Raw genomic sequence first — 25,905 nt, 5'->3', positions numbered from 1 at the left:
TATAGAAACTTTGTATCTAGCCAATGTTGCATTCTCTTTCGCACATTTGTTCGCAGCAGATATCCAAACATCGAAAAACTCCATGTTGGCAAGCCTGAGGTTGCAACCTTAAAAAGTGAATTACGCAGAAAGTGCACAAAAGGGCACTTTAATATTACATTCATATGAACAAGAATTGAATTACCTTCAACCCAGTATAAATATTAAGGTCAAACTAGCTCAAAGACCGTTTATATCTCTTACTAAACATTAGTTTTTGTTATTGATTAACACACACAAAAGCTCTGTTAAAAACACTCAATTACAGGGACAATCCCAAACAAACCAACATTTGAAAATCGAAAACATATAGTACAAATCACTCCCTTTCGATGCCATAACAACTTTTTTATAAATTACTAAGTTAAGTGCCTTTTTTATTAGCTTTAAGTGGACTCTTTCTTCCGATAACAAGCACACGTGATCACGACACTCCGAACAGCTGTTTTTGAAAGCCGATAACTTAACAGAGCGTGGCTCTGTCAAAATTTCTGTTACTTAATATTGAAGTCTGATATTATACTAATATAATGTCATCATAAAATCTTAATTATAAGAACTTTCGAAAAATGGGTTTTTGGCCAGAAAAAGTGGTCATCCGGCCTATAGTGCTATGTCCGAGCACCCATATGAGGTGGATGTCATGCTGCTTTGCGATCTCGTTAAGAGATCTGCGACAGTCATTCACTTGGTATGTCCATAGTTGGTCCTTTTGCAAAGAACCGTCTCGGGTAGCCTAACTTCCGATATCGTGGCTATCTTGACCCCCACTATCTCTACTGGTAGTTCTCCACCACAGTAACCCCTTCCTCCGTCTCGGAGCTCAACAGAGAGTCCTTCTCCATCACGACTCCTCTAAGTGTCCTTGCCAAGTCGCTTTCGATCTCGAGTCGATCTTTCCAGGACTTAAACGGTCTCCTCGTTGAGAGTAACGACGACCTGTCTCCGCAGTCCAACCGTGGGAAGTATTTTTCTTAAATAAATATTTGTAAACCGGTGTTAATGTTTAATGTGTTTTGTTTATTTAATGTTTATACTCTCACGTGGAGAGTATAGTCGCACTACCAGCGTTGTACACAGTTACGGCACGCAATTGCTTGCGTGTAGGTCACAGTGTTGTACCCGTTGGCTGAGGGCCATACAAAGCTGGAGCTTAGTATAGATTCTACTTTTGGTCAGTTGATTCCACCTACCAAATTTCATAACGATCGGCCGACTTATATATCTTATAGCCGCCATATAACTGAACGATCGGTAATGATATTTGTTAAAAATGCACAATTTTTATTTGTCATCGCACTTCTCTCTCTTCCTCTTAAGCGAACGGTCGTGTTTTGGTAAACCGGTATAATATTGGTAATATTGGTAAACCGGTGTTTACTTTCTTGAGAATCAAATTTTTTGAGAACTTCCAGTTTTAACTTAAGTATGTAGTCTCATGTTCCGGCCTACTTTTTAGAGGTTATTTCAAAAAATTTTTTTTGTAATAAAAAATAATGCGATCGTTTCAATTTTCACATATGTTTTTATAGGCATCATAAACTATTTGAAAATATTTTGTTTAATTTATTCTTGTGTAGTTTAATACACTTTATAGCATGCCAAAGTATGCTTATAAAAAAAAAAAGGTAGGTCCCTGGCGCAGGTGATTTCGACTGCTAGAGTCATCCGAAACAAAAAATTTGAATAGATTATTGTTTTGTAAGCTTATGGCTCTGTCCCGTACTAGAATGAAATATTTTCATCAATAAACAACAAAATAGCGAACACACAAAAAAAAAATTTTTTTTTAATTTAAAAAATTTGTCTTAAATTAATGATAAAAAAAAAACTAATCATTAAAAATAAATGATTCTGGTACGGGACAGAGGTGTTACTTTTTAGAACAACATATCCAAATTTCAGCTAGATCGGTACCAGAGAATTTTGTGAATCACCTGCGCCACAAAAATGTCGTTCCGAGAAAAACGCGTTTAAAGTTTAGACCCTACCGAGAAACTCATACTTTTCGGTGTAGGCGCGCTCTCGATTATGGGCTGTATCTCTGTCATTATTTGATATTTTTATTTGAAACTTTAACAGTACATTCTTAATAAACAATACTATCGAAATATGTAAAAAAAAAAATCGATTTTTTCAACCTCTCACATGAGACTACATCCTTAAACCGTATCGTATATACGGTTACATATATTTGTTTGTCGGCTTTCCCCTGATACTTCAGAGATTAATACCTCTGCTTATATCAAAGCCAAAACTAAAGCCGATATAAAGGTGGAGGACATAGCTAAATTCAAATATACTTATGTAAGGCGCACGTCTTCTTTCAAGATTCGTGTGCCTGCGCTGATGTTCAAGACCATTTGTTCACCCAGTTTTAGGCCAGAGAACATTTTCGTCCACGATCATCAGCCTAGTTCCGTTAAAAAAATGTTTTTAAACCAGTGGGAGTGAAACTTTCCCACATTAGAACTACTGACCAACCTTCCCCCTCTTCTTCGTCCACTAACCTAAATAAACTATTATTTCTATATAATAAACTATCAGAATACTAGGGGGCTATGTAGCAAACTCCCCAAACTATATTTTGATAGTTCCTTCTTTGCATCCCATATTATAGCCTTTACAGAAACTTGGTAAGTAAGTACACCACTTTTAGACGGGATCGACCACAGCGAAGGGGGGGGTGGAGTCCTCATTTCGGTAGACTCTACTCTTGCTTCTGAAGAGGTTAAATCACAAAAGTTTGATGGCATTTTATTGCATTAAAATCATTTTGTCCTTAAAATCTTTATAAATTACATGTTCATATAAACCGCCTTCGTCTAAACCGCCCACATTTTTAGAACCGCCCGCGTTTTTAATCTTATGAATGATCGTGACCAGGTCGTCGCTTTGGGCGACTTCAATATCCCAGAATTAAAGTGGTCCACCGTCGTTAACTCACCATCTTTATCACTTATCACTCACCATGACTTCACCGCGGGCAGGTTTGACATGTCCCTAGGTCAAATTAACCATGTTAGAAATTCGCTAGGTCGGCTTTTAGACTTATGCGTTGTATCTGATCCCGATGGTGCCGCTCTCTCCAGAGCTTTCACCCCAGAGGATCCATATCACCCCACGCTGGATGTCTCAATCGAAACCATTCCTGGTATTGAACAGATGCCTTCATGCGTGACTAATAAGATTCGCAGCTTCCATAAAGCGAATTTTCACAAACTTAATATCCTTATCGATACATATGATTGGTCCGATATTCTGGCATGCACCGACCTTAAAGTCACCTTAGATAAATTTTAATTTTATAATTTTACTGTACCTTAAATACATTTTTGACTCCTGTGAGCCCTAAAAATATCCGTCAGCTTCAACAAATTCTCCTTAGTTTACAAGGTGACTCACTTACCTAAAAATTACTAAGAATGTTACAGGAATTATATTCGTTGCTGCCGGATACTATTTACTCAGGATCCGAAGCAGTTTTATAATTTTGTAAACACAAAGTGTAAACATGTATCTTTTCCACCTCTGCTTACGTTTGAAAATTCATCTGCGACCTCTGATCAGGCCATTGTCAATCTATTCGCAAAATTTTTTCAAACAACTTATTCTCCGCCTAAACTGAAATCAGCCTTACGCATACAACATTCAATCAGCAAATCTTATTTTCTGTCCGTTTTTCTCCGAGAATAGCCTATTATCTGATCTTCTAAGAGTCAAATCTATTTTTTTGCCAGGCCCCGATGAAGTACCAGGCTATGTGCTAAAATACTGTGCCAGGGGTATGTGCAAACCTCTTCTAAGAATTTTCATCTTTGGAAACCTCGATTTTTCCCCTTAAGTGGAAGGAATCTTTTTTAATTCCCTTATATAAGGAAGGGAAAAAGTCCGATGCTGCCAATTACAGAGACATATCTAAATTGTCGGCAATTCCAAAGTTATTTTAACAAATAATTACTATTTATTGGCAACACCCTGGCTCTTCGATCATCTCTCCTTGTCATCATGGCTTTATTAAGCGTCGCTCCACCACCACGAACTTATTGGAGTTAACATCCTTTGTCATAGATTGCTTTCGTAAGGGATATCAAGCCGATGTTATTTACACAGACTTCAGCAAAGCATTTGATAAAGTGAATCACTAATTCCTTTTGAGTAAACTGAATATGCTGGGATTTTCCACAGACATCTTAACGTGGATTTCCAGCTACTTAGATGGAAGGACACAAAGAGTCTTATTTAAAAACATCAGTCCCGTCTGGTCCGTGCTACATCTGGCGTCCCTCAAGGAAGTCATCTTGGCCTGTTATTATTTACGCTCTCTAGTTCTTATGTATGCAGATGATCTAAAGCTTTGTCTTCAGTACAAATCCATCTCTGCCCAATGCAGTCTTCAGTCTGTAGTAGCATGTAGCAAACTCCCCAAACTATATATTGATAGTTCCTTCTTTGCATCCCATATTATAGCCTTTACAGAAACTTGGTTAAAGCCGGATATCTTTAGCTCCAAAGTTTTTCCAACTAAGTACACCACTTTTAGATGGGATCGACCTCAGCGAAGGGGGGGTGGAGTCCGCATTTCGGTAGACTCTACTCTTGCTTCTAAAGAGGTGAAATCACAAGAGTTTGGTGACATAGAATTTATTTGCATTAAAATCACTCTGTCCGTGAATTCTTTATACATTACATGTTCGTATATACCGCCTTCGTCCGAACCGCCCACATATTGGCAGCATTTGTCCGCTATTAGGTACGTTTTTAATCTTATGACTGATCGTAACCAGCTCGTCGCTGTGGGCGACTTCAATATCCCAGAATTAAAGTGGTCCACCGTCGTTAACTCACCATCTTTATCACTTATCACTCACCATGACTTCACCGCGGGCATGTTTGACATGTCCCTAGGTCAAATTAACCATGTTAGAAATTCGCTAGGTCGGCTTTTAGACTTATGCGTTGTATCTGATCCCGATGGTGCCGCTCTCTCCAGAGCTTTCACCCCAGAGGATCCATATCACCCCACGCTGGATGTCTCAATCGAAACCATTCCTGGTATTGAACAGATGCCTTCATGCGTGACTAATAAAATTCGCAGCTTCCATAAAGCGAATTTTCACAAACTTAATATCCTTATCGATACATATGATTGGTCCGATATTCTGGCATGCACCGACCTTAAAGTCACCTTAGATAAATTTTACTGTACCTTAAATACATTTTTGACTCCTGTGAGCCCTAGAAATATCCGTCAGCTTCAACAAATTCTCCTTAGTTTACAAGGTGACTCACTTACCTAAAAATTACTAAGAATGTTACAGGAATTATATTCGTTGCTGCCGGATACTATTTACTCAGGATCCGAAGCAGTTTTATAATTTTGTAAACACAAAGTGTAAACATGTATCTTTTCCACCTCTGCTTACGTTTGAAAATTCATCTGCGACCTCTGATCAGGCCATTGTCAATCTATTCGCAGAATTTTTTCAAACAACTTATTCTCCGCCTAAACTGAAATCAGCCTTACGCATACAACATTCAATCAGCAAATCTTATTTTCTGTCCGTTTTTCTCCGAGAATAGCCTATTATCTGATCTTCTAAGAGTCAAATCTATTTATTTGCCAGGCCCCGATGAAGTACCAGGCTATGTGCTAAAATACTGTGCCAGGGGTATGTGCAAACCTCTTCTAAGAATTTTCATCTTTGGAAACCTCGATTTTTCCCCTTAATTGGAAGGAATCTTTTATAATTCCCTTATATAAGGAAGGGAAAAAGTCCGATGCTGCCAATTACAGAGACATATCTAAATTGTCGGCAATTCCAAAGTTATTTTAACAAATAATTACTATTTATTGGCAACACCCTGGCTCTTCGATCATCTCTCCTTGTCATCATGGCTTTATTAAGCGTCGCTCCACCACCACGAACTTATTGGAGTTAACATCCTTTGTCATAGATTGCTTTCGTAAGGGATATCAAGCCGATGTTATTTACACGGACTTCAGCAAAGCATTTGATAAAGTGAATCACTAATTCCTTTTGAGTAAACTGAATATGCTGGGATTTTCCACAGACATCTTAACGTGGATTTCCAGCTACTTAGATGGAAGGACACAAAGAGTCTTATTTAAAAACATCAGTCCCGTCTGGTCCGTGCTACATCTGGCGTCCCTCAAGGAAGTCATCTTGGCCCGTTATTATTTACGCTCTCTAGTTCTTATGTATGCAGATGATCTAAAGCTTTGTCTTCAGTACAAATCCATCTCTGCCCAATGCAGTCTTCAGTCTGTAGTAGCATGTAGCAAACTCCCCAAACTATATATTGATAGTTCCTTCTTTGCATCCCATATTATAGCCTTTACAGAAACTTGGTTAAAGCCGGATATCTTTAGCTCCAAAGTTTTTCCAAGTAAGTACACCACTTTTAGATGGGATCGACCTCAGCGAAGGGGGGGTGGAGTCCTCATTTCGGTAGACTCTACTCTTGCTTCTGAAGAGGTGAAATCACAAGAGTTTGGTGACATAGAATTTATTTGCATTAAAATCACTCTGTCCGTGAATTCTTTATACATTACATGTTCGTATATACCGCCTTCGTCCGAACCGCCCACATATTGGCAGCATTTGTCCGCTATTAGGTACGTTTTTAATCTTATGACTGATCGTAACCAGCTCGTCGCTGTGGGCGACTTCAATATCCCAGAATTAAAGTGGTCCACCGTCGTTAACTCACCATCTTTATCACTTATCACTCACCATGACTTCACCGCGGGCATGTTTGACATGTCCCTAGGTCAAATTAACCATGTTAGAAATTCGCTAGGTCGGCTTTTAGACTTATGCGTTGTATCTGATCCCGATGGTGCCGCTCTCTCCAGAGCTTTCACCCCAGAGGATCCATATCACCCCACGCTGGATGTCTCAATCGAAACCATTCCTGGTATTGAACAGATGCCTTCATGCGTGACTAATAAAATTCGCAGCTTCCATAAAGCGAATTTTCACAAACTTAATATCCTTATCGATACATATGATTGGTCCGATATTCTGGCATGCACCGACCTTAAAGTCACCTTAGATAAATTTTACTGTACCTTAAATACATTTTTGACTCCTGTGAGCCCTAGAAATATCCGTCAGCTTCAACAAATTCTCCTTAGTTTACAAGGTGACTCACTTACCTAAAAATTACTAAGAATGTTACAGGAATTATATTCGTTGCTGCCGGATACTATTTACTCAGGATCCGAAGCAGTTTTATAATTTTGTAAACACAAAGTGTAAACATGTATCTTTTCCACCTCTGCTTACGTTTGAAAATTCATCTGCGACTTCTGATCAGGCCATTGTCAATCTATTCGCGAATTTTTTCAAACAACTTATTCTCCGCCTAAATTGAAATCAGCCTTACGCATACAACATTCAATCAGCAAATCTTATTTTCTGTCCGTTTTTCTCCGAGAATAGCCTATTATCTGATCTTCTAAGAGTCAAATCTATTTATTTGCCAGGCCCCGATGAAGTACCAGGCTATGTGCTAAAATACTGTGCCAGGGGTATGTGCAAACCTCTTCTAAGAATTTTCATCTTTGGAAACCTCGATTTTTCCCCTTAAGTGGAAGGAATCTTTTTTAATTCCCTTATATAAGGAAGGGAAAAAGTCCGATGCTGCCAATTACAGAGACATATCTAAATTGTCGGCAATTCCAAAGTTATTTTAACAAATAATTACTATTTATTGGCAACACCCTGGCTCTTCGATCATCTCTCCTTGTCATCATGGCTTTATTAAGCGTCGCTCCACCACCACGAACTTATTGGAGTTAACATCCTTTGTCATAGATTGCTTTCGTAAGGGATATCAAGCCGATGTTATTTACACAGACTACAGCAAAGCATTTGATAAAGTGAATCACTAATTCCTTTTGAGTAAACTGAATATGCTGGGATTTTCCACAGACATCTTAACGTGGATTTCCAGCTACTTAGATGGAAGGACACAAAGAGTCTTATTTAAAAACATCAGTCCCGTCTGGTCCGTGCTACATCTGGCGTCCCTCAAGGAAGTCATCTTGGCCCGTTATTATTTACGCTCTCTAGTTCTTATGTATGCAGATGATCTAAAGCTTTGTCTTCAGTACAAATCCATCTCTGCCCAATGCAGTCTTCAGTCTGTAGTAGCATGTAGCAAACTCCCCAAACTATATATTGATAGTTCCTTCTTTGCATCCCATATTATAGCCTTTACAGAAACTTGGTTAAAGCCGGATATCTTTAGCTCCAAAGTTTTTCCAACTAAGTACACCACTTTTAGATGGGATCGACCTCAGCGAAGGGGGGGTGGAGTCCGCATTTCGGTAGACTCTACTCTTGCTTCTAAAGAGGTGAAATCACAAGAGTTTGGTGACATAGAATTTATTTGCATTAAAATCACTCTGTCCGTGAATTCTTTATACATTACATGTTCGTATATACCGCCTTCGTCCGAACCGCCCACATATTGGCAGCATTTGTCCGCTATTAGGTACGTTTTTAATCTTATGACTGATCGTAACCAGCTCGTCGCTGTGGGCGACTTCAATATCCCAGAATTAAAGTGGTCCACCGTCGTTAACTCACCATCTTTATCACTTATCACTCACCATGACTTCACCGCGGGCATGTTTGACATGTCCCTAGGTCAGATTAACCATGTTAGAAATTCGTTAGGCCGGCTTTTAGACTTATGCTTTGTATCTGATCCTGATGGTACCGCTCTCTCCAGAGCTTTTCCCCTTTCAACCCCAGAGGATCCTTATCACCCCACGCTGGAGGTCTCTATCGAAACTATTCCTGGTATCGATCAGATGTCTCTATGCGTGGCAAATAAGATTCGCTGCTTCCGTAAAGCTGATTTTTAGAAAATTAACAGCTTTATTGATACATAAGCACTTATGGCATGCACTGATCTTAACGTCACTATAGAAAAATTTTACTTTACTTTAAATAAATTTATTGACTTCTGTGTGCCATGGAAATAACCGTCCTCTTCAACAAATCCTCCTTGGTATACAAGGTGCCTCACTAACCTAAAAAATATTAAAAATAGGCTCTTACTAAAATACAAAAAAACCTGTAGTAGTGTTGATTTTTCAAGATACCTACTAGCTCGGTCGAATTTTACCGTGCATAACGCGGAATGTTATAGGAATTATATTGACCGCTGCCGGATACAATTTACTCAGGATCCAAAGCAGTTTTATAATTTTGTAAACACTAAGCGTAAACACGTATCTTTTTCACCCCTGCTTACGTTTGAAAATTCCTCTGCGACCTCTGATCAGGCCATTGCCGATCTATTCGCAGAATTTTTTCAAACAACTTATTCTTTGCCTAATTTGACAGATCCGCCTTACGCATATAACATTCAAGCAGCAAATCTTATTTTCTGTCCGTTTTTTTTTCTGAGAATAACTTATTATCTGGTCTTTTAAGGGTAAAACCCATTTATTCGCCAGGCCCCGACTAAAATACTTTATTACAGGCTGTGTGCTAAAATACTGCGCCAGGGCTTCTAAGACTTTTCAACTTATCTTTGGAAACCTCGATTTTTCCCCTTAAGTGGAAGGAATCATTCATGATTCCCCTACATAAAAGAGGGAAAAAGTCTGAGGCTGAGGCATCTCTAAGTTGTCGGCAATTCCAAAGTTATTTGAAAAATTAATTACCCCTTACTTGCAAACACCTATGCTCTTCGATCATCTCTCCCTGTCAGCATGGCTTTATTAAGCGTCGCTCCACCACCACAAATTTACTGGAGTTGACATCCTTTGTCATAGATGGCTTTTGTAAGGGATATCAAACCGATGTAATTTACACATACTTCAGCAAAGCATTTGATTCAGTTAATCACTCACTCTTGTTGAGTAAACTGAATTTGCTGGGTTTTCCTTTAGACCTCTTAAGTGGATCTCCAGCTATTTAGATGGAAGGACACAAAGAGTCTTATTTAAAAACATACAGTCCCGTCTGGTCCGTGCTAGATCTGGCGTCCCTCAAGGAAGTCATCTTGCCCCGCTATTATTCACGCTTTTTATAAATGACTTGCCCCCTGCTTTAACGAACTCTCTAGTTCTTATGTATGCAGATGATATAAAGCTTTGTCTTCAGTACAAATCCATCTCTGCCCAATGCAGTCTTCAGTCTGACCTTAATAATTTTCAAGAATGGTGTTTAGCTAATGATCTAATACTTAATGGATCAAAATGCAAACATATGTCTTTTTATCGTTCTTGCCCTCTGCAAGCTACGTATTCTATTAATGGGATTTCCTTAGAGAAATTAACTCAGGTTAATGATCTCGGCATCCTATTAGACATTAAACTTAAATATTCCGACAATATTTCCACAATGGTTAATAAGGCTAAAGGAGTCCTTGGTTTTATCAAAAGGTGGTCAAATGAATTTAATGACCCATATATAACCAAAACATTATTCATTTCTTTGGCACGTCCGAAACTTAAGTACGGTTTATGTGTCTGAAGTCCCCATTATGAAGTACATCAGGACCGCATAGAATCCGTACAAAAGAATTTCTTAACTTTTTCTCTTTGAGGTCTAAACTGGGATGCAAATCTTCACCTTCCTTCTTATAATAGTAGACTCTTACTTCTAGCTTAACAAATCGTAGGACAATGCTCGGTGTAGTTTTTCTGCATAACCTAATTAATGTGATGTAGATAGCCAGCATTTACTAAAACGCTTAAATTTTAACATTCCTAATAGACGGACTAGAAACATTAGCCTTCTATTGCTTAGCTATTGTAGTTCGACATATGCACAGTACGACCCTTTTAGGGTTTTATGTTCGTACTACAATGGTCTCCACTCTATAACAGCTCTCTCCTGTCCTTCAAATTTAATGTATACAATTTTAAATTTCGTTACTAAAACTCATTTAAAATATACTAATTATTCGTTTCTCGAGCGCACCTCGGTCGTGTGGGCCTCTAAGCTTTATGATGAATACAGGAATGCTAGCTGATTGTCGCAGAAGCCATTTCAAACATTCTGAAAGACCGCAAATAAAAAAAAGGACTATATCTTATAGCTGCCATATAACTGAACGATCGGAAATGGTAATTGATAGAAATACCAACTTAAGTATTATTTAAGAAGGAAGCTTAAGACTTATTTTTAGATTTATTATTGTAATTAAGGGGTTATTATTTTTTTTTTTTTTTTTTTTTTTTTCGCGGTCTTTCAGAATTTGGAAATGGCTTGTGCATCAATAAGAGCATCAGCTAGCATTCCTTATTCATCATAAAGCTTAGAGGCCCAGACGACCGAGGGGCGCTCAAGAAACGATTTGTTAGAGTATATTAAGTTATTTGTTAATTATTAAGCTAGGAGGAGTTAGTAAGGAAATTTAAAATTCTATATTTTAAATTAGAGGGACAGGAAAGAGATGTAATAGAGTAGAGACCATTGTAGTTCGAACATAATACCCTAAAAGGGTCATGCAGTGCATATGTCGAACTACAACGGCTAAGGAACAGAGGACTAAAGTTTCGAGTCCTTCTATTAGGAATGTTGAAATTTAAGCGTGTTAGTAAATTCTGGCTATCTACATCCCCGTTGATAAGGTTATGCAGAAAAACTACACCGAGCATTGTCCTACGATTTGTTAAGCTAGGTAAGTTAATAAGTAAAAGTCTGCTACTGTAGGATGGAAGCTGAAGATTTGCATCCCAGTATAGACCTCTAAGTGCAAATATTAAAAAGTTCTTTTGTACGGATTCTATGCGGTCCTTATGTACTCCATATTGGGGACTCCAGACACATGAACCGTACTCTAGTATCGGACGGACCAAAGAAATGAATAAAGTTTTGGTTATATAGGGGTCATTAAATTCTTTTGACCACCTTTTAATAAAACCAAGGACTCCTTTAGCCTTATTAACCATTAAGGAAATATGGTCGGCAAATTTAAGTTTTATGTCTAATAGGATGCCGAGATCATTAACCTGGGTTAATTTTTCTAAGCCAATCCCATTAATGGAATACGTAGCTTGCAGAGGGCAAGAACGATAAAAAGACATATGCTTGCATTTTGATCCATTAAGTATTAGATCATTAGCCAAACACCATTTTTGAAAGTTATCAAGGTCAGACTGAAGACTGCATTGGGCAGAGATGGATTTATACTGAAGACAAAGCTTTACATCATCTGCATACATAAGAACTAGAGAGTTCGTTAAAGCAGGGGGCAAGTCGTTTATAAAAAGCGTAAATAATAACGGGCCAAGATGACTTCCTTGAGGGACGCCGGATGTAGCACGGACCAGACGGGACTGTATGTTTTTAAATAAGACTCTTTGTGTCCTTCCATCTAGGTAGCTGGAGATCCACGTTAAGAGGTCTTTAGGAAAACCCAGCATATTCAGTTTACTCAACAAAAGTGAGTGATTAACTGAATCAAATGCTTTGCTGAAGTCTGTGTAAATTACATCGGTTTGATATCCCTTACAAAAGCCGTCTATGACAAAGGATGTCAACTCCAATAAGTTTGTGGTGGTGGAGCGACGCTTAATAAAGCCATGCTGACAAGGAGTGATGATCGAAGAGCAAAGGTGTTGCAAATGAGGGGTAATTAATTTTTCAAATAACTTTGGAATTGCCGACAACTTAGAGATGCCTCTGTAGTTGGCAGCCTCGGACTTTTTCCCCTTTTTATGTAGGGGAATTATAAATGATTCCTTCCACTTAAGGGGAAAAATCGAGGTTTCCAAAGATAAGTTGAAAAGTCTTAGAAGAGGTTTGCACAGAGCCCTGGCGCAGTATTTTAGCACACAGCCTGGTACTCCGTCGGGGCCTGGCGAATAAATGGGTTTTACCCTTAAAAGACCAGATAATAAGTTGTTCTCAGAAAAAGACGGACAGAAAATAAGAATTGCTGCTTGAATGTTATATGCATAAGGCTGATCAGTCAATTTAGGAGGAGAATAAGTTGTTTAAAAAAATTCTGCGAATAGATCGGCAATGGCCTGATCCGAAGTCGCAGAGGAATTTTCAAACATAAGCAGAGGTGAAAAAGATACGTGTTTACGCTTAGTGTTTACAAAATTATAAAACTGCTTTGGATCCTGAGTAAATTGAATCCGGCAGCGGTCAATATAATTCCTATAACATTCAGCGTTATGCACGGTAAAATTCGACCGAGCTAGTAGGTATCTTGAGAAATCAACACTACTGCAAGTTTTTTTATATTTAAGTAAAAGCTTATTTTTTTTATTTTTTAGGCTAGTGAGGGACCTTGTATACCAAGGAGGATTTGTTGAAGCGGACGGATGTTTCCAAGGCACACATGAGTCAAAAAATGTATTTAAAGTAAAATAAAATTTTTCTAAAGTGACATTAAGATCAGTGCACGCCAGAATATCAGACCAGTCAAATGTATCGATAAGGCTATTAAGTTTCTGAAAACCAGCTTTACGGAAACAGCGAATCTTATTTACCACGCTCGGAGACATCTGATCGATACCAGGAGTGGTTTCGATTGAGACCTCCAGCGTGGGGTGATATGGATCCTCTGGGGCTGAAAGGGGAAAAGCTCTGGAGAGAGCGGTACCATCCGGATCAGATACAAAACATAAGTCTAAGAGCCGACCTAGCGAATTTCTAACATGATTGATCTGACCTAGGGACATGTCAAACATGCCCGCGGTGAAGTCATGGTAAGTTATAAGTGACAAAGATGGTGAGTTATCGACGTTGGACCATTTTAATTCTGGGATATTAAAGTCGCCCACCGCTACGAGTTGGTCACGATCCGTCATAAGATTAGAGACGTATCGAATAGCGGACAAATGCTGCCAATATGTGGGCGGTTCAGACATAGGAGGTATATATGAACATGTAATGTATAAAGCTTTCACGGACATAGTGATTTTAACGCAAATAAATTCTATGTCACCAAACTCTTGGGATTTCACCTCTTCAGAAGCAAAAGTAGAGTCTACCGAAATGAGGACTCCACCTCCTCTTCGCTGAGATCGATCCCGTCTAAAAGTGGTGTACTTACTTGGAAAAACTTCGGAGCTAAAGATCTCCGGATTTAACCAAGTTTCTGTAAATGCTATTATATGGGATGCAAAGAAAGAACTATCAGAATATAGCTTGGGGAGTTTGCTACGTAGCCCCCTAGTATTCTGATAGGTAAGAGTTAGTGAGGAAATTAGTTTTTTGGGTTAGAGGCCAAAGAAGAGGTGGAGGGTTGGTCAGTGGTTCCGATATTGGGAAGTCTCACTCCCACTGGTTTATTAACTTTTTTTTTAACGGAACTAGGCTGATGTTCTTGGACGAAAAGATTCTCTGGCCAAAAACTGGGAGAACAAATCGTCTTGAACATCAGCGCGGGCACACGAATCTTGAAAGAAGACGTGCGCCTTGTATAATTGTATTTAAATTTTTGTATGTCCTCCACCTTTATATCGGCTTTAGTTTTGGCTTTGATATAAGCCGAGATATCAATCTCTGAAGTATCAGGGGCAAGCCGAGAAACAAATATATGTTTCGATGGAGGAATCACCTGTAAGGGTTTTGGTGTCGCAGGTACAAGAACTGCAGCATCAGTCGGTGCCGGTGGTCCGGACTGTGGAATACCCTTTTGGGTGACCCTAATGGGGGTTTCGTTCCCTAGGACCTGTGGCATCACTTGAAGGGATGCCATGGCGGACATATCGGACAATTGCTCATTATCCCTGAGAAATTCTGACGAATTTTTCTCAGTTAAGGCCCTTGGGGTGGCCAGAGTTATAAGCGGCTGCATTAATGTCGGCTGAGCAGGCTGAGGCGGATCAGAAACAGCGGATTTCTTACGCTTAGGGGACTCATTTAGCAGCTGAAGGCCACTAAATTGAGTGTCAAGCGCACAGAGCTGGTCATTGATTTTACGAAAACCAGTGATCAGCTCTTTAAATCCATTTTTGGTCTGTCTCATGAACGACCTCATTTCGCCTTGCACAGCACGACAATTTTCGCAACAATAATGTATCCCAGACCTACGGGAAATGGCATCCGAAACTGATGCAGTGAAACCGGCACACTTGGCGTGCACGACGTTTTCACATAACCAGCAATGGATACTAGGCTGGGATGTGGAAATCGTCTTGTTGCAAGACTTAATGGCACAGACCAGTTTAAATTCCATTTTGTTTATTATTATTATTTTTTTTTTTTAATTTAATAAGACAAAAATTAATATTTAAAAAGTTAAAAAACACAATACCTTGAACCACTGTGCCAAACAAGAAGCCGAAGCGGGAGCTTTGAAAGAGTGCACAAGAGAAATGCAGAAAATATAGATAAGCCGGGGAAGAAGCAGAGCTGAGCTATGCTTGGAATAGAATTTAGACAAATTATTAATTCGATTCCAAATATACCAAAGCACTCGCGAAGCGATACGGTTTAGGCTTTAAGATTGTTATGATTCACAAGATTTAATTCACAAAGTATGTAAACACCGGTTTACCAATATTTATCAAAAAAGCAGTGCGCACAAAAAAACACGACCGTTCGCTTGAAAGAAAGAGAGGGAAGTGGATATATTGCGATATTATATACCTTCTTTGTCAGAGAAAAAGAGGAAAGTTCGGATTTTTTTTAGGTATGTAGCAATTATTTAATTACACGGATGTTTTAGTTTTTTGATAATACACTTTATAAACAATGTTTGTGCAAAATTTCGTGGAAAAACATTAAATAGTTTTTAAGGGGTGTCTGTTTCCCTTAGAGGCCTTTTTTTTATAGATCCTTGCGGAGATACTTCCCCAGGACGAACAGGTCAACTTAAACCATAAAAGTAAAAAAAATTAATTAGGTTAGTGTAATTTCTTGTGCTTGAACGATCGTTTTTAAGATTTTTATATTTGTGCATATGTTTTATGCTAAAAATAAATGCTTTTGCTTTTTGGTCTCTAGAATTTTCACTAAAAAATTCATTTCGGCGAAAAAAAAGTTTGTGCGTGAAAAGTCGATCGCACAGAAAAATTTCATTACGAACATTTGAAGTAAATCGGTTCAGTAGTTTTCTGCCAATCCATATCACCGCAAAGTCATTTTTCAAGAAACACCATTTCGAGATATTCGCGTTTAAAGTTTCAAGTTCAGTTCCATGCCGCGACGAGGCGCACGGTTAGGAGCGCTGTAACTTTTTTTCTACTGCTCGAATCTCTATGAAAATTTGTGAAAATGTTCTCAAGGAGTTGTTTTTTAAGATAAAGCAATAAACAAATTTTCGATTTATTTAAAATAAAAAAGGTATATAACCCCTTAATTGGTTTTATTATGATATTGTCATAAAGATCGGCCAACTATATCCGATGTTTGCGATATATATCCGGTTTCAGCTGCAAGGGTATATCAACATCGGCTCGGCCCGAAGTTAGTTTTCCTTTCTTGTTTTTAAGTTTTTTGTTTTTGGTCACTCTGAATTCCAAAGCAACATCAAGTAAACAAATCAAGTGAAAAATTCAAAAAAAGAGTGTAAAATCAAATTATGTGGACATAAAAAAACGGGACAGCGCAGTGAAAACTATGTGAAAAAGTGATTATACAAAGCTGGAATTCAAGCAACCTGTTTTCGCTTCTGAAAAACAAACATGGTTGCGCCTATATGTGCATATGGATGTAACCACTAACCATACAGCTTGCGACAGGCCCCAGCAGGCCCCAGAGCGAAATCTTACTCTTTCTTACGCTCACCGATCGTTCATCTTACGCTCATTGAATGCTTTCTGTTTCTCAGTCTCTGAAAAGAGCGCGACGAAGAAGATTGGTCTGCGCTTGGATTGTTCTTTGTATGTATGCGTTTCACACATTCACATACACGGAAGCATGTGTGCGTGCGATTTCGTTTCGAAGCCAGCGCACAAAATTTTGATATTTCTAACTTTTCAGGCTTGCTACCATAAAAAAATTCACACGTTCTGGTAGAGATCATAAGAATCGAAAATAAATCGATCGGGTCCAATTGATTTTTGTTTCAATATATTATATTATATACCTTAAGAATTTAAATGAAAAAATTGAAAATACTATGTTTTTAGGCATTTCTTAAAGGTGAAACGCAAATAATGGCTGATGAGGCATTCCAAAATGCAGTACAAAGCTATCATGATGTGTTTCTAAAATCGGAACGGGTTTCAAAAATGGTTCAATCTGGAGCTTCATCCCAACATGATTTTCGAGAAGTTTTTCGAAACAATATTGAAAAACGAGTCAGGTATTTAAAAAAATTCATAACATATAAAAATTTATAAATTTTGACGATTTTTTAAGGTCTTTACCGGAGATTGATGGTCTTAGTAAAGAGACTGTTTTAACTTCTTGGATGGCAAAATTCGACATTATATTAAAAGGTAGCGGTGAAGAGGACTCAAAACGCCCCTCACGTATGCAGCAATCATTGAACAGTGAACTAATTCTTTCAAAAGAGCAATTATATGACATGTTTCAACAAATATTGTCAGTAAAAAAATTTGAACATCAAATTCTTTACAACGCGTTAATGGTAATGTATCACGATAATAATCTATTCCAATTTGATTATTTATTATTGTTATATTAGTTGGACTCTGCTGATGAACAAGCAGCAGCAATTAGACGAGAACTAGATGGCAGAATGCAACGTGTTGGAGAAATGGAAAAAAATAGAAAACTGATGCCAAAATTTGTACTCAAGGAGATGGAGTCTCTGTATATCGAAGAATTAAAATCTTCGATCAATCTCTTAATGGCAAACCTTGAATCACTTCCGGTATCAAAGGGAAACATGGATAGCAAATATGGCCTTCAAAAGCTAAAACGTTATAATCACAGGTTAACTTATATATGCATGTTGACTATCCACTTTTTAAATTTTATTTCTCTCTCCAATTTGCTCACATGTGTGTTATTAGTACGCCGTCATTTTTGTAAGTTGACTCAAATTTTTCTATTAGACGATTTAAAATTTTTATTTACCATCAAAAAGTCTTGTCGACATAGAAAAGTGCTGAAAATAAATATTTTGTTTTTGTCAATTTGTTAACACTAATTAACATCAACACAATTGATGTTTATATGTACACATACATAATTTTATTTTGATTTTTGTAATTTTTAATAATATAAATTAAAAAAAAAAAAACTCGAAACTCTCTAAGAAAGCATACTATAATACGAATACGAAGAAGTATTAGACGGAGGAATATCTATAAATTTTTGTATACTCTTGCAGAGGTATTGTAACTACGCAACCTAGTCTACCAAATGCATCAAAAGCTATCAAGTGGAAGCTTTCCATACATCCTTCTTTCCTTAGCTGTCCTATAAATGATTAATCGTAAATGCCATAACTAAGGTTTTATTATACCTGGAGCTCCATAGCTACCATAATGCCCACGCTTTTCAAGTTTGTTTTACAATTTCGACACGCCCCTTCCCCCTCCCACAAATTTCAGATTTCTGTAGCGCTAGTACAGGAATTGTGAAAAAAAGTTTGTGAAAAAGTTTTATTGCCTTACTATTTCTATAGGTATATTCTATCTATCTGGACAATAAAATTCACCCAAATCGAGCGATTTTTAGAGGAGTTTTAACTTTAACATTTATATACCAGTTCCTACCTACACTAACGTTTTAAAATTTTGAACCCGGGGATTTCGGACACTTCAGCTCGTATTGTATTCTCGCAGATCCAGTTTATCCAGGCAAATTTTGGGTCCATTCCCTCCCCCAAAACTGAAATCGGTGTTGTAGCGATTTTATTTAAAAAAAAAAATTTGTTTTTCAAAAATGTTTTAATGTCAAGGTATATCAATGGCTAATATATATATATAATATATAATATATAATATATAATATATAATATATAATATATAATATATAATATATAATATATAATATATAATATATAATATATAATATATAATATATAATATATAATATATAATATATAATATATAATATATAATATATAATATATAATATATAATATATATATATAGGTATATATAAACCAGTGGTCGGCACCCCAATACATTGATATGATTTTACCGCATTAGTGTTAGTGACGAATAGCAAAAAGTAGACTGTGAGCATGACGTTTCACACATGTATACTGTGTGTGTGTGGCAGAGTTCGGGCAGAGAAATTTCCTATGCCCCCGAGATAGGGCCGTGCTGACCTCTGATATAAACCCAATGGGACAATTTTTATAGGAGTTATAGGCTTTTTGTTCTCTTCCCTACTGATTTTCGTAAGAGGTTACACGAGCGCGATCATCAAAGACTGAATTTTTACATTTTACGTACAAAAGGAACTTGTACTCTTTCAAGATAATTATTATTTAGATCATATACAAATATTTTCTTATTGCACTTCTGTAGCCGTTGTAAGAACGGCTGTCTTCAAAAAAAGACTCAAAAAAGAAAAAAATAGCTGTCTTTTGTTGGTTCAATGCCGGTTTTCAATGCCGTTTTTTCTGAGGGTTTTCAATGCCGTAAAAAAAACGCAGAATTTAATTAATTTTGAACGTTATAAATGTTTATTCCTGCATGCAGATGATGCCGGATGATCCGCAGATAGACCAGCTTATGGTGCATGCAGGGACTCAAGTAAATACAGAGAGAGACAGAGAGACAAGTCACCTCGAGCTAAAGCTCTCGACAGTGGAGAGGGCGGCCCGACCTAGACATTGCCGAGCTAAAACTCTCTATAGAAAGCCCGTTGAGTCGAGCGGCCAAGAGAGAGTCGGCTTGCGATCAACAAAGCTTTTGTACAAACTTAAGCCTAATAAATAAAGCATTGCATTACACTAAACATTACATAAATATTATTTAAACACAAACATTAAACGCCGTGCTGCTGCCTGACCTGACAGTTGGTTTAAAACAGTGGCAAACTCTCATTTTTTATAGCACGCGTGCGTAGGGTGAGAATTTCTGCCCCAGCGCTGCCGGCGCACGGACAGTGTGCGCACTCTCATATTTTTTTAAGACCAAACTTAAACAAAAAATGTTTTACTAAGAAAAATTAGTTTTTCTTTTGTTTAAGCCGATTGCTAGAAAATCTTTCTTTAATATAAAATGAACACTATTTTAGTGCCCATTCCATCTTTTCAATTAACGAAAAATGAAATAAGAAAATACGTTGTTTTCGCTCAGTGAATGCTCTGTTTTCTTTGTTTTTTTGCTGCTTACGCACACACTCAAATTTTAAACATGTGTGCGTTTTTCCCACCACTGCACTATTGTCCAAATCCCAAATTTTTGGCATAAATGATATTTTTAAATGCTTATTTTTTTGGTATCTTTTATACTGAAAAGACATAAAAAAAAGTTTAGGAAATATTTTTTCGGATTTTTTCGGTTCACATCTTGCAGCTAGTGAGTCAATTAAAGCGAACATTAAAAGCTTAAAGTGTCTTTTGAGAAAATAAAGATCAAGGTATTTAAATTTATAATTTTAAACGTTTTTCTATAGCTCCATATGTTACTGTTGTATTGTCCAATGTGTTGCAAACGTGTCGTCCTAGGCTGTTCTAACAAAGTACATGTGTTCTGTTAAGGTTTTCTTTTAAGTGCCTCCAAAAGCCTAAAAGGTATAAATATATTGTTTTTAACAACTTACTATTAAATCAATTTGTAGTAATGGTTTTTGCCCCTTTTCGAAAAAACAAAACTTGTTGCAGGTGCTTATGAGTTCTCTCATGCAGCTCTCTTCGAAGTTTCTAACATTTTAAAATTACATAATTTGTTTGTCTTATTTTTAAAATTAAATTTTAAACCTAATGGAACTATATTTATTAAAAGTTTTAAGTTTTCTTATGAAAAAATTTAGTTTATGTAAAAAGTAAGTAAAATGGCAATATGGCCCACTCTTGATGTAGGCGGCGGTCCTAATAAATGCAGGTAATGAACGAAGTATTTAAAAAAAATATCATTTTGAACAAAACGGCTTAACTTGCGTTCCCAGAAATTTTCCATTGAGAAAATTCCATAAAAATTTCAGACCATTCGGCTTTTTCATTTTCGAAAAATTGAAATCACCGACTTTGGGAAAACGCGTTCAAAGTTATCCGGCTCCCTTTGATGCCCTTTGACTTGAGCATACAAACTAATGTATAGCTTGCACATTTCGAATTGAGTTAAAATTTTAAAGGGACGTGTACATTTTTAAAAAAGGCTAACTGCGTTTAACCTTTGAAGCTATTATTTGTCCAAGCACCGAGTATAAAACAAAAATTTTATTTTGTTGTATTAGTTGAGAATTTAATCTTTAAAATTTAAAAGGTAGTAAATGTGAGGTGGAAAATATGTGTATGAGTACTGTGCATTATTCAGTCGGGGAAACTCGTCCGTCCCCTCAACCCTTTTGATCAAAGAGTTGGGACTAATAATAGTAAAACTAGTCCGATATATTTTTTAAATCGGACCATAACAATGGTTTAGGTTGTTTGGACACATGAAACACATTGTTTGTCATTATTATGAAACTAGTTGGATGAAAATCCGTCAAGAGCCCTGAGTGCCGCTAAGCTATCTAAGAAAATGCAAATAATTTTCTGTGTGGCAGCAAGTGGCGGGGATCTATGATAGCTATTACTTCATTCATTTAAATATTCATTTATTCATATTCAGATTCCAATTCCACCTGGCCAATCAACTTTGATCTATCCATGTATATATGAAGGGAAATCGATGGTCCCGGGATTTGTTAAGCCCATTCCTCCTTCGATGGAATGAGACCTTATAATTTAAGGTGGGATGATCGACGGGTATACAAGGGGGATCTGCAAAACGTTTAATGAAAGCGGAGGGCATGTTAGTCTATTAAGAGTAAACGTTATATGTTTACACTTTTGTTTATTTGTTTTAATGCGCCAGTCGACAGCCACCTTTTCACTACTATGAGATGATGTCGTCGAATGTTGGCGTTGTTAGTTGTGCGTTCGTAGGAATATCCGCAGTCTACAAAACATATAAATACGGCCCGAGTGCGCTTCGCTTGTAGTGCCAGTGCCAGTAGCTTGTGGGTGTATATTGGCAAATACGTTTTAATTTTGTGCTAAGTCCAATAAGCGAAACTCGGTCGAAAGCTTGAGATACGTCGAGGAAAATAGCGCTACAATATTCTCGCTGTTCGGTGGGCGTATTTCGGATGTTAACCTGTTCACTTGCTCGATGGTTCCGTGGTTTCTTCTTAGTGTGCCAGGATAAAATTGCAAGCTTCAATATGTGGTATTTTAACACATTTTTTTTTTTTTTTTTTTTTTTTTTTGTTACCGGTCTTTCACAATTTGGAAATGGCTTGTGCATCAACAAGAGCATCAGCTAGCATTCCTGTATTCATCATAAAGCTTAGAGGCCCAGACGACCGAGGGGCGCTTAAGAAACGATTTGTTAGAATATATCAAGTTATTGGTTAATTATTAAGCTACGAGGAGTTAGTAAGGAAATTTAAAATTCTATATTTTAAATTAGAGGGACAGGAAAGAGATGTAATAGAGTAGAGACCATTGTAGTTCGAACATAATACCCTAAAAGGGTCATGCAGTGCATATGTCGATATGTCGAACTCCAACGCCTAAGGAACAGAGGACTAAAGTTTCGAGTCCTTCTATTAGGAATGTTAAAATTTAAGCGTGTTAGTAAATGCTGGCTATCTACATCCCCGTTAATAAGGTTATGCAGAAAAACTACACCGAGCATTGTCCTACGATTTGTTAAGCTAGGTAAGTTTATAAGTAAAAGTCTGATACTGTAGGATGGAAGCTGAAGATTTGCATCCCAGTATATACCTCTAAGTGCAAATATTAAAAAGTTCTTTTGTACGGATTCAATGCGGTCCTGATGTACTCCATATTGGGGACTCCAGACACATAAACCGTACTCCAGTATAGGACGGACCAAAGAAATGAATAGTGTTTTGGTTATATAGGGGTCATTAAATTCTTTTGACCACCTTTTCATAAAACCAAGGACTCCTTTAGCCTTATTAACCATTAAGGAAATATGGTCGGCAATTTTAAGTTTGATGTCTTATAGGATGCCGAGATCATTAACCTGGGTTAATTTTTCTAAGGCAATCCCATTAAGAGAATAAGTAGCTTGCAGAGGGCAAGAACGATAAAAAGACATATGTTTGCATTTTGATCCATTAAGTATTAGATCATTAGCTAAACACCATTCTTGAAAATTATTAAGGTCAGACTGAAGACTGCATTGGGCAGAGATGGATTTGTACTGAAGACAAAGCTTTATATCATCTGCATACATAAGAACTAGAGAGTTCGTTAAAGCAGGGGGCAAGTCATTTATAAAAAGCGTGAATAATAGCGGGGCAAGATGACTTCCTTGAGGGACGCCAGATCTAGCACGGACCAGACGGGACTGTATGTTTTTAAATAAGACTCTTTGTGTCCTTCCATCTAAATAGCTGGAGATCCACTTAAGAGGTCTAAAGGAAAACCCAGCAAATTCAGTTTACTCAACAAGAGTGAGTGATTAACTAAATCAAATGCTTTGCTGAAGTATGTGTAAATTACATCGGTTTGATATCCCTTACAAAAGCCATCTATGACAAAGGATGTCAACTCCAGTAAATTTGTGGTGGTGGAGCGACGCTTAATAAAGCCATGCTGACAGGGAGAGATGATCGAAGAGCATAGGTGTTTGCAAGTAAGGGGTAATTAATTTTTCAAATAACTTTGGAATTGCCGACAACTTAGAGATGCCTCAGCCTCAGACTTTTTCCCTCTTTTATGTAGGGGAATTATGAATGATTCCTTCCACTTAAGGGGAAAAATCGAGGTTTCCAAAGATAAGTTGAAAAGTCTTAGAAGCCCTGGCGCAGTATTTTAGCACACAGCCTGTAATAAAGTATTTTAGTCGGGGCCTGGCGAATAAATGGGTTTTACCCTTAAAAGACCAGATAATAAGTTATTCTCAGAAAAAAAACGGACAGAAAATAAGATTTGCTGCTTGAATGTTATATGCGTAAGGCGGATCTGTCAAATTAGGCAAAGAATAAGTTGTTTGAAAAAATTCTGCGAATAGATCGGCAATGGCCTGATCAGAGGTCGCAGAGGAATTTTCAAACGTAAGCAGGGGTGAAAAAGATACGTGTTTACGCTTAGTGTTTACAAAATTATAAAACTGCTTTGGATCCTGAGTAAATTGTATCCGGCAGCGGTCAATATAATTCCTATAACATTCCGCGTTATGCACGGTAAAATTCGACCGAGCTAGTAGGTATCTTGAAAAATCAACACTACTACAGGTTTTTTTGTATTTTAGTAAGAGCCTATTTTTAATATTTTTTAGGTTAGTGAGGCACCTTGTATACCAAGGAGGATTTGTTGAAGAGGACGGTTATTTCCATGGCACACAGAAGTCAATAAATTTATTTAAAGTAAAGTAAAATTTTTCTATAGTGACGTTAAGATCAGTGCATGCCATAAAAGCTTATGTATCAATAAAGCTGTTAATTTTCTAAAAATCAGCTTTACGGAAGCAGCGAATCTTATTTGCCACGCATAGAGACATCTGATCGATACCAGGAATAGTTTCGATAGAGACCTCCAGCGTGGGGTGATAAGGATCCTCTGGGGTTGAAAGGGGAAAAGCTCTGGAGAGAGCGGTACCATCAGGATCAGATACAAAGCATAAGTCTAAAAGCCGGCCTAACGAATTTCTAACATGGTTAATCTGACCTAGGGACATGTCAAACATGGCCACGGTGAAGTCATGGTGAGTGATAAGTGATAAAGATGGTGAGTTATCGCAAGAGTAGAGTCTACCGAAATGAGGACTCCACCCCCCCTTCGCTGAGGTCGATCCCGTCTAAAAGTGGTGTACTTGGAAAAATTTCGGAGCTAAAGATTTTTTATTTTATTTATTTATTCATTATTAACAATTATCTGTTATTTCTATATTATTATAACTAAGAGAAAGGATAAGGAAAAGAGTAAAGATAAATTAAGTTAAAAGATATTTTGGATTTAATTACATCTAGGGATAGTTCAGGGGACAATAAATGGGACAATGAGTTATAGTTTTTACAAATAACGCGGAATGGGTCGTGTTCCGCAAAATTAGACCTAGAAATCGGTAACCAAAGGGGTCGGAAGGATCTAGTTACTCTATTAGGCACATAAAACATTAATTTTTTAAGAAGTACTTGTGAGTCAACCTGTCCAAGAATAAGCACATGAAGTAGCATAACCCCAGCACAAGTACGGCGCTCTTTTAAAGGAGGTAGGTTTAATAGTTTTAACCGGCAATTATACGACGGGAGGGAAGTGGCAGTATCCCAGTTTAAGGATGTAGTCTCATGTGTAAGGTTGAAAAAATCGATTTTTTTTTTTCACATATTTCGATAGTATTGTTTATTACGAATGTACTGTTAAAGTTTCAAATAAAAATATCAAATAATGACAGAGATACAGCCCATAATCGAGAGCGCGCCTACACCGAAAAGTATGAATTTCTCGGTAGCGTCTAAACTTTAAACGCGTTTTTCTCGGAACGACATTTTTGTGTGCGGCGCAGGTGATTCACAAAATTCTATGGTACCGATCTAGCTGAAATTTGGATATGTTGTTATAAAAAGTAACACCTCTGTCCCGTACTAGAATCATTTATTTTTAATGATTAGTTTTTTTTTTATCATTAATTTAAGACAAATTTTTTAAATTAAAAAAAATTTTTTTTTTGTGTGTTCGCCATTTTGTTGTTTATTGATGAAATTATTTCATTCTAGTACGGGACAGAGCCATAAGCTTACAAAACAATAATCTATTCTAATTTTTTGTTTCGGATGACTCTAGCAGTCGAAATCA

General features: G+C 37.3%; 1 protein-coding gene across 9 annotated transcripts in view; it reads left to right on the top strand.

Moving 5' to 3' along the window:
- Window positions 1-25,905, top strand: part of Cadps (calcium-dependent secretion activator 1) — a 404,419-nt gene that overhangs the window by 192,836 nt on the left and 185,678 nt on the right. For 8 of the 9 annotated variants that reach the window (XM_070282298.1, XM_070282296.1, XM_043213400.2 and 5 more), the window contains 4 exons: window positions 17,129-17,304; window positions 17,361-17,592; window positions 17,650-17,900; window positions 17,981-17,995. In XM_070282298.1, coding sequence (XP_070138399.1) covers window positions 17,129-17,304; window positions 17,361-17,592; window positions 17,650-17,900; window positions 17,981-17,995 — 674 coding nt within the window. The remainder of the gene's footprint in view (window positions 1-17,128; window positions 17,305-17,360; window positions 17,593-17,649; window positions 17,901-17,980; window positions 17,996-25,905) is intronic. The other variant, XM_043213399.2, reaches the window with a different exon arrangement.

The sequence above is a fragment of the Drosophila bipectinata genome, chromosome 4, assembly GCF_030179905.1.
Source record: "Drosophila bipectinata strain 14024-0381.07 chromosome 4, DbipHiC1v2, whole genome shotgun sequence".
In the NCBI taxonomy this organism is placed as follows: Eukaryota; Metazoa; Arthropoda; class Insecta; order Diptera; family Drosophilidae; genus Drosophila; species Drosophila bipectinata.
The sequence above is the reverse complement of the archived record's forward strand: the minus strand, read 5'-3'. Positions and strand labels throughout refer to the sequence as shown.